This window comes from Oncorhynchus tshawytscha, unplaced genomic scaffold, assembly GCF_018296145.1.
Source record: "Oncorhynchus tshawytscha isolate Ot180627B unplaced genomic scaffold, Otsh_v2.0 Un_scaffold_4_pilon_pilon, whole genome shotgun sequence".
In the NCBI taxonomy this organism is placed as follows: domain Eukaryota; kingdom Metazoa; phylum Chordata; class Actinopteri; order Salmoniformes; family Salmonidae; genus Oncorhynchus; species Oncorhynchus tshawytscha.
Genome location: NW_024609834.1, coordinates 2,083,090 through 2,093,121, shown reverse-complemented (window position 1 = coordinate 2,093,121; position 10,032 = coordinate 2,083,090). Strand labels below are relative to the sequence as shown.

The 10,032-nt window shown below is 48.9% G+C and overlaps 1 protein-coding gene across 2 annotated transcripts in view; it reads left to right on the top strand.

Moving 5' to 3' along the window:
* Nucleotides 1-2,364: 2,364 nt before the first annotated feature.
* The window catches only part of LOC112238123 (genetic suppressor element 1), a 470,490-nt gene continuing 462,822 nt past the window's right edge, over nt 2,365-10,032 (top strand). The window contains exon 1 of one of the 2 annotated variants that reach the window (XM_042319661.1): nt 2,365-5,362. In XM_042319661.1, coding sequence (XP_042175595.1) covers nt 2,756-5,362 — 2,607 coding nt within the window. In that variant the 5' untranslated portion in view covers nt 2,365-2,755. The remainder of the gene's footprint in view (nt 5,363-10,032) is intronic. The other variant, XM_042319660.1, reaches the window with a different exon arrangement.

Below are 10,032 nucleotides of genomic sequence, written 5' to 3'. Positions count from 1 at the left end.
GGAGCTGGGGTGTTATTCCGACCAGTTGGTTGCCAGTTTGGAGGGAAGTAATCAGAACCGGGAGAGAGATGTCTTCCAAATGACTGGAAGACAGTTAGTCACTCAGAGGGATGCACTGTGGTGTGATTATTAATATCTGGTTGGGTTGCCAGGTTGGAGAAGATGTAGCAGAACAGGAAGTCAGAAAGAGAGAAGCTCTGGTGTGTCAGAGTAAGAGCTGGCTGTGTTGTCATGTTGGAGAAGATGGAGCAGAACAGGTAGTCAGAAAGAGAGAAGCTCTGGTGTGTCAGAGTAAGAGCTGGCTGTGTTGCCATGTTGGAGAAGATGGAGCAGAACAGGAAGTCAGACAAAGAGAGAAGCTCTGGTGTGTCAGAGTAAGAGCTGGCTGTGTTGCCATGTTGGAGAAGATGGAGCAGAACAGGAAGTCAGAAAGAGAGAAGTTCTGGTGTGTCAGAGTAAGAGCTGGCTGTGTTGCCATGTTGGAGAAGATGGAGCAGAATAGGAAGTCAGACAAAGAGAGAAGCTCTGGTGTGTCAGAGTAAGAGCTGGCTGTGTTGCCATGTTGGAGAAGATGGAGCAGAACAGGAAGTCAGAAAGAGAGAAGTTCTGGTGTGTCAGAGTAAGAGCTGGATGTGTTGTCATGTTGGAGAAGATGGAACAGAACAGGAAGTCAGACAAAGAGAGAATATCTGGTGTGTCATTAGAGTAAGAGCTGGCTGTGTTGCCATGTTGGAGAAGATGGAGCAGAACAGGAAGTCAGAAAGAGAGAAGCTCTGGTGTGTCAGAGTAAGAGAGTAAGATGGAGCAGAACAGGAATTCAGACAAAGAGGGGTGTCATTAAGATGAATGGAGAAGGGAAGCAGCCTCAGGGTGGCTCTTAAAGAGATGAGGGGATGATAGGACTGTGACTGCTTACAGGAGCACAATGTAGGCTAGTTAGAGACACAGCTGGATTGACAGTCATTACTGTTTATGTGTGTTATTGTTATTACGCTACACTGGTGTGAGTTTGAGTTAACTGGGTTTCACTGGGGTGTCCAAAGGGGTGTGTGTATCTCTGTGTATCTCTGTGTGTGTGTGTGTGTGTGTGTGTGTGTGTGTGTGTGTGTGTGTGTGTGTGTGTGTGTGTGTGTGTGTGTGTGTGTGTGTGTGTGTGTGTGTGTGTGTGTGTGTGTGTGTGCATGCGTGCGTGTGTGTACATGTGTGCGTGCATGTGTTTGTGTGTGTGTGAGGGAAAGAGCTCTGTGTGTGTGTGCTTGTGTATGTACTTTCATGTCTCAAAGTTATGTTAGCCTTTTGTTGCAGTGTGGCATCCGTTGGCTGCGTTCCAACTTACTGAACTGCTCCACATACACCATGTTCTCTTCATCCATGTCTGTGTGTGTTCATGATTGTTTTTATCTCTGTGAATGTGAATTAGTCCTGCACATTGCTTGCTGAGATCTGAAGGGGCTTGTCTGACACCAGACTGTGTGGTCCCTGTTAAGGTCTTCCATCCCATGCAGTGTAGAGGGGGGCTAGGCTGAACTTAATCCCCAAAACAGGTGTGGCTAGTGGGGCTGCACCCCACAGACGTCCCCTGAGGATCCAGGACAAGTGGGAACTGTACAATACAGCTAACAGCCATAGACAAAATACAAGACCCATTCTGTTTGAGCAATACCACTTAATCCCGCAATGAAAGAGACATTCGGGCGAATTGGAAGAAGCAAACATATTTCAAACAAATGTTTTCTAGATTTTGACTGCCTGTGGTTATTATAATGATTCTGTTTTAAGAACACACACAGATTCTGCTTCAATGTGTCATGCATCTTGCACAGCTCCCACAAATGCTTGAACAATGGCACACATTGTTCACCTCAGGATCCTGCTGCCTTACAAGTCCTTTCTTTCTCTTGTCAATTCTTCTGGCTGTTTATTATGGGATATTAAATGAATAGTTTCTATCATTTAGCATAATGTCTATATTTACATGGCAGCTATTACATGGGAAGTCGTGCAATGCAATATGAAGCCTGGTTTCTGGCGTGTGTAAATATATCCATATATCAATAACTCATGGGTCTATGCATTACGTGTGAAAATGTTATCACGGGTATAGCAGTTTAAAACCAAAACCTACTCTAATTATAGGCTAGGGCTATTCTAATCACACTGAACCTAAACATCAATAGGCCTACACGGTGATGCTTGATATGATATGGTTAAGTTTTTCTTCAACAAATACGTATTTTGGTTAAAAAATAATGAGACGCGTTCCTCCTTTATCAATTAGTTCTGCTGAGAGGGCTTGACTATGGGGGAGCAGCGGCGAGGGTATCTGAAAAGTGATCCAGTGAATTGGAGATGGCGCTGTGTACAGTGTGAGTGAGTTAACAGCCAAAGTTTCCAGAACGCAGGAAAGTTCGTAGGAGAGGTGACCCGTGATTCTAACAAGAGTTTTCTTCTCACGTTACCATCGGGTTCGGAGTCCTATACTCCGGACTGGGGACACTGCGTTTCTGCTAAATGTTTCATGGACGGTTTGAATAGATTATCTCTAACGGAATACTTGAGAGCCTGGAATTTAGTCTACGGTTCGCTGCCTGTTCTGCAGTTTCAATGAGCTATCGGCTATTTTATCACAGTGAGTAGGCTGAACGCGATACGCTGTATTTTTGTTGCATAGCCTACTTTTGTAAAGGTGTGAGTCTGTTAGAATGAATTGCCGCTTTTGGTATTATGTCATGTAGTCTGGGGTGTTTTTAGAACTATGAATGAGCCCAGTGACAAGGATTTAATACCGATATCTCGGAAACACCGACTCATGGCTGCTGTCATGCCCGGGGACGAGAGCCCATTGTACAGCAACACTTCCAGGGCTGATCGGAATGGGATAGGATTAGTTCACTGTTTTATTTGTGGAAGCGGCGTTTCGCCAGGAAAAGAATTGAGATTACAAGTGAAATATCCGAAAGAGAACGGTCCGTTTTTCCCGTTTTTACAAAACCAGGAGCCAGCGCCGGGGGCATGTGAAGTCAGCCCGGATGGACACGCTACGGTGTGCGCCGTGTGCCACTGTTTTCTGGGGGAGCAGTGGAAGTCGTTCGAGCGGACTAGGACACCCATAGAGAAGCGTATGTACTGGCTGAAGAGGCCGTACCAGTGCGACTCTCGGCGGATACCACAGGAGTGGAACATCTCCTATGACCTGGAGCGGAGAATCAGTGTCAGCAGCCAGAATTACGACGGGAACGAGTCGGATTTCTCCTCTTTCTCGGAAAATGAGAACATGTCAGACCAAGAACTGGATTTAGTAGACCGCGCCGGTGTCAGCAAGGAGAAGTATAGAACATCTGGCAGCAGCAGCAAAACTCCGAGAAACGGTAGCAGGAAGAACAACAACAGTGTTAAAAACAGCCCTGACTCTGAACGGGCTATCCGCTATCCGGTGGGTGTTTACCAGGCACAGGACTCGCCGAAATCGGATAGTGCCATGCCGCCCAGGCGCGGTGCTAAAATTATGAATAATCTCTCTCAGTCATCAGTATCTCTGGCCCAAGAGATTGTGTCCCAGAGATGCTATGACAGCTCTCACATCGACACACCTGTGCAGGACAACGGGATCATTATGCGCAACAGGCAGTGGCTAGCGGAGGGGAATGTCAGACACGCTGACCCGCGCCCTCTCCAACGCGCTGCTGACAGCAGCTGTAGCTTAACCAGGCATCCCTCCCTCATATTCCACCAGAAAGGAGAGGATCTCGCTGACGCTGCCGACGGACTATCACCCATTGGCGCCGCTGTCACCTCTAGGCGCGACACAGCAGCATCTAGAGAACGTGTTCCGGGCAAGTTTATAGCCTCTGACAACTCTGACAACGACCACGAGATCAATATAACCAGTGACGACAACCGCCAGGTGTTTGAAGCAGCTGGCAGCAGCAGAGAGAGGGTATTGGCCCTGCTGAGACCACCCAGGGACGCTGCCGGGAGGGTCATTGCCATGCCCCAGAGTGGTGCCAGTGGTGGTGCCAACAGGAGTACCAGTCCCGAGGATTGTGTGTGTTACATCTGTGGCAGCGGGATGTGGCAGGGCGGGAGGTTCCGTGTGTCTGTGCAGAAGCAGGAGAGGGCAGCCAGCGAGCCCTTCTTCCCCTTCCTGTGGTTACACAGCCCTCCCCCTGGCGCCATGCCCCTCACCCCGGGGGGCACCACCCTGGTCTGTGCCAGCTGCCACACATCCCTAATGCAGCAGTGGCAGGGCTTCCAGCTGGCCGACGTGCCCGTTCTCCAGCGCCTCTACATGGTCCCCCTCAACCAGGGCTCCTCCACCCCTGCACCAGCCTCGGGTCACCCTCCCTGCATCACTCCCCGGGAAAGGAACCCCTCAGAGCCCCTGGACTGCCTACCTAAGTCTCAGGCTTCCTGTGAGGCCTGTTTCCTCTGTGGCCAGGAGTGCGGGCGGGATGTGAGGGTGGCATATGCACGGGTCGGCGTGGGCAAAGCCCGCGGTGCCATGTATTTCCCCTTCATCAACCTGCTGCCGTGCCCGCCTGGTGCCCAGGGAGTGAGGAACGGCCGGGTGCACTGCTGTCCTCCATGCCACGCCATCCTGGAGGAGATCTGGGGGGCGTACCGCCTCAGCCTCAGTGAGGACCTCATCACCTCTGTCACCTCCTTCCTGGGGAGGTATCACACAGCGCTGGCCACGGGTGGAGCTGGACTGGCCCATTCCCAAAAGGGGGTGTCCTCCTCTTCCTCTGGCCATGGTGGGTCTGTATCAGTGTGTTACCTGTGTGGGACAGAGCTAGGGGTCGGGGGGGAGTTCCAACTCCATGTCAACCCACCCGGGCGCTGTGGAGAGAGAGAACCCTTCTTTCCCTTCCTCACCATCCACCCACCCGCTCCCCGCGCCAAACCTGCCGACGCCACCGGCCTGGTGTCAGCATGTGCCCTCTGCTATCACGACCTGCATGCCCAGTGGGCTCAACATGAGAGCCAGGGTTCTGCCACCCCCAGCTCTACAACCCCAGGCCCAGCCTCCTCCACCCCCCAGCCGGCCAGCTCTCCCTGGGCCAGACAGTACAGCTGCGAGGCCTTTGTGTGCTTCTTCTGCAGACAGGAGCAGAGGCGTCAGGGGGGGCTGTGTGCTGTCACAGTGGCCAGGCTGCCTGTGTTCCTGTACGCCCCTCGCGGGCACCGCACCCTCCTGGTGGATGATGGGAGGAAGCTGGTGATTGGCTCGTGTGTGGAATGTAAGTCCATGGTGCTGGCAGGACAGAGCATGCAGCAGGAGAGAGACAGAGACAGGGACGGAGAGGGACAGGGAGACGGGAGGACAGAGTCACCTCCCCCTACATCACGCCCCAGACACAAGGTAAGACACAGGTTTGGTTGATGCTCAAAGTTGACTATTGTGGGTGTGTTGTATATTTTAGTGGTGCAGTATGCATCCTTTTCAGTAGATTGTGTGCTTGTTCATGTCTGTTAGCTATTGGTTTGTGTAACCTAACTTGATGTTTGTGGATTATTTCAGTCGTTTAAGTGCGTCCGTGCCTGTCTGTGTGTGTAGGTGGATTATTTCAGTCCTTCAAGTGCGCCCGTGCCTGTCTGTGTGTAGGTGGATTATTTCAGTCCTTTAAGTGCGCCCGTGCCTGTCTGTGTGTGTAGGTGGGGTTTATTATGGACCAGTGTTCACTGCTGTTATTGCTATTCTCCCCCATTATGGGAAAGCTGCTCTGAAACAGGGAGAAGTGAGAGTTGGTGTGTTCTCGAGTGTTATGGTTGTGTGTGTGTGTGTGTATGCGCACACCCGTGTGTGTGTGTGTGTGTGTGTGTACTTTTAGCTCTCTGACTGGCAGGGGAGTGAGCAGTGTTAGCAGGGGGTCCGTCCAGCACCGGAGCCCGTCGTTAGATAAACAAACATTTGGATCAGAACTCTAACAGTAAACAACACAGAAAGACCGGGGGCATTTCAAGGCCACCACTGGCCTCCTTTTCTTCTTGTGTGTTTACATGTGTGTGTTTCTGGCCAAGTCTGTTGGTTTTTCTACATTGTTTTGGCTGTATACAGGATTCCATACGTCAGCGCTGTGTGTGTGTGTGTGTGTGTATGTGCAAGGCTACTACAGATTGTAACCCTTATCAGATCAACTAGATACGGCTGATATCCACTAATGATAATAACAGTTTCCTCTGTGTCAGGAACAGCTGTGAACTCTCTATTAGACAGTGTGGTGTAATGATCATGTCTGTTCAATAAATCCTGCTCTATCCAGTGTAAATATAGAGCAGAGGTTAGACTCATCCAGTCATGTGTCAGTCTTACTGTAGTGTGTGTGTGTGTAATCATGCAGTGACTGATTCAGTGCTGCTGTTGCTGTTACTTCACAGAGTGAGACCTCTACTCTCTCTCATGAATAAATGGATGGATAAAATGGAAAAAGGAGAATAGGTCTTGTAGATGAACTTGTAGCATTAGACCTTGTTTCACGGAGGCCACAGCAGCAGTTACTGTTGCTACTAATTACTGCAACTCTGGTAGGCTCCCATGGTGATCTAATCAGATGCACAAAAAATGTTTTTTATCCGAGTATAGCACGGTGAAAAACACCTACTGAAATAAGCTCTAGAGCAGGGATGGACAACTCCAATCCTCTGTGGTGTCACACTTTCCCCCCATCCCTAGCAAAAACAATCAATTAAACTAATCGCATTCTAAACTGAAGATCATGATTAGTTGACTATTGGAGTCAGATGTGTTAGCTGTTAGTTGAAGTGTGTGATTTAAAGTGGGACTGCAGATAGAGAGGAGGACAGAAGGGGGAGAGAGGAGGACAGAAGGGGGAGAGAGGAGGGAAATAAGGGGGAGAGAGGAGGGAAAGAAGAGGGAGAGAGGAGGGAAATAAGGGGGAGAGAGGAGGGAAATAAGGGGGAGAGGAGGGAAAGAAGAGGGAGAGAGGAGGGAAAGAAGAGGGAGAGAGGAGGGAAAGAAGAGGGAGAGAGGAGGGAAAGAAGGGGGAGAGAGGAGGGAAAGAAGGGGGAGAGAGAGAGGGAAAGAAGGGGGAGAGAGGAGGGAAAGAAGAGGGAGAGAGGAGGGAAAGAAGAGGGAGAGAGGAGGGAAAGAAGAGGGAGAGAGGAGGGAAAGAAGAGGGAGAGAGGAGGGAAAGAAGAGGGAGAGATAAAGTATAGGAACAAGGTCTTCATTAAGGTACACTGTTGGGACTAGAGTTGATGAAGGAATCCCACAATACGTTTTCTCACGCTGCAAGAATGTATGTTTAGAGTGATGCTACTCAACAGAGCAATATTTACAGTGTGAAACAGAGAGATGCTCAACCTCATAATCAAAGATCCTTCTCTGCATGTCAACTATTTTATTGTTGAGGTTCCAGGTTTTGATGGAGTATGTCTGTCATATTGCTGGTGTTCCATCCTGAGGTCCAAGCAGACACAGCAATGGGGAGGTGGGGATGTATTCATAAATAATAATTGAATCCCAGTAGTCTGAACATTTGCCTCCCTAGAGAGCAGAGATCAGATCATACAGTAAAGTAAGAACACCTGTGGGCATCGTTTAGCTGTCCTATACTTTTATTTTCTCTCTCTCTCTTAATTTAAGGGCTTTATTGGCTTGGGAAACATATGTTAACATTGCAAAGCAAGTGAAGTAGATAATAATAATAATAATGCCCTTGTGGCAACAGGTCAAAAATCTTGCTGCTGTGATGGCACACAAATAGGGTTTGTTTTCAAAGTCTTTGTGGGTCTGTCTAATCTGAGGGAAATATGTGTCTCTAATATGGTCATACATTTGTCAGGAGGTTAGGAAGTGCTGCTCAGTTTCCACCTCTCTCTCGCTCTGATCATCAGGTATGTATATCAGATCACACCCTCAGAGGGAATGCTAGATCAGAATCCGCTAGATCAGAATCCGGGAGCAGGCTTACTTGGTTTGGGGTTAGTTGTGTGTGAGGGATTTGAGGAGTCTGAGGGGTGCAGGTGACAGAGCTGTTTTTGGCCTGGGCCAGGCAATGACCTCATGGCTGAGGAAGTGCTTAGAGGGGCTGAGTGTGTGTGAGAGAGCCAGGGTGTGAGAGGGGCTGAAAGGGGGCGGTGGGGGCCTGGGAGAAACAGGTGCCGTGTCCTCCAGTGACACGCTATCTGGCCCAGAGAAGAACTGTCATCGCTCTCATGTCACCAGAGGAGAACCCATCTGCTTCCCCTGACCCCACTCCCTCTCCTTCTCACCCCTTCCCTCTTTCCTTCCCTCTGCTCTCTCTTTCTCTCTCCTCCTTCCTCCTATATCTCTAGAAAGCAGAGGGAGGAGGATGTGTGGGAGAAAGGGGTGAATATGGAGAGAAGGGGTGAGAAAATGAACCACAAAGGAACGGGTTGACTGTCTTTTAGCTAGGTCTTTTTCATTTTTAGAAATTTGAACTAAGAATGGCATAATCAAGTTACTGTTGTAAAACAGTAGAGGGAGGGGCTGGGTTCTGCATATGCACCTGCCTTCACCTACTGATGAGTACCTACACTGTGGTGTGTGTGTGTTGCGTGCATGTGTGTCATTTAATGTACTTTGTTAAAATGAGGTCTTCCTGTCCGATTCCTCGTTAAGATCTCAATAAGGTCTAAATTAGCCCACGCAATGAGAGCTGCTACTGCTACTGTCTCTGCTAGCCAGACGTGTTAAATATAGTAGACTCCAACACACACACACACACACTTTCACATTATTCACATACGCAGCTGCTACTCTGTTAATGATCTATCCTAATTGCCTAGTCACTTTTACCCCTACCTACATGTACATGTTACCTCCATTTGTCTTACTTTTGAACTCTGCAGTGTTGGGAAAGGGCTCGTAAGCATTTTACAGTAAAGTCTACACCTGTTGTATTCGGCGCATGGGACAAATACAATTTCATTTGACACACACACACACGCGCAAGCTGGATGGATGGTTAACATGTTCCTTGAGTGTAAAATGCATGTTGAACATGACCCTCTGAGACTTCCACTAAACCACCACTAGACCACCACTCCACCACTAGACCACCACTATACCACCACTGTAGACCACCACTAGACCACCACTAAACCACCACTAGACCACCACCACCACTAGACCACCACTAGACCACACTAGACCACCACCAGACCATCACTATACCACCACTATACCACCACTATACCACCACTATACCACCACTATATCACCACTAGACCACCACTAGACCATCACTAGACCACCACTAGACCATCACTAGACCACCACTAGACCATCACTAGACCACCACTAGACCATCACTATACCACCACTAGACCATCACTATATCACCACTAGACCACCACTAGACCACCACTAGACCACCACTAGACCATCACTAGACCACCACTGGACCACCACTAGACCATCACTATATCACCACTAGACCACCACTATACCACCACTAGACCATCACTAGACCATCACTAGACCACCACTAGACCATCACTATACCACCACTATACCACCACTAGACCACCAGAATGTCTTAGTGGAGTCATACACATCCAACCAACCAGGCTTCAGGTCAAAGGCCAATCCCATCCTAACTTCACACCATTTTGGTGAACAAATTAAATTAAAATAGCTTATTTGTCTTGTGGGGATAAAATAATACTTTGTTAGTTAAAGTGTGATAGAGAGGACTAAGGAAATGAAAACACTCTCTCAGTATGTCACTGGTATGTTTGTGTTGTGTCTGCCTCTAAAGTCAAGGAGATGACACGATGATCAAAGTCCTACTACACTAAGTGGAGCCACGCTAGAGATGACATGGGATCACCCACAGACGTGTGGGTGTGTGTGCGTGTGTGTGTGTGGGTGTGTATCTGTGTGTGTGTGTGTATCTGTGTGTGTGTGTGTGTATCTGTGTATAGTGGTCTGCTGAGGCTCTGTTCTGGGTGGTTGATTATCGTTGACCCGTAGGAAAATTGGAGACAGGTTTCTGTGTCTGAGCTCAATCAGTGTGCCACTGTCTGTCTGTGTTTCTGTTCAGA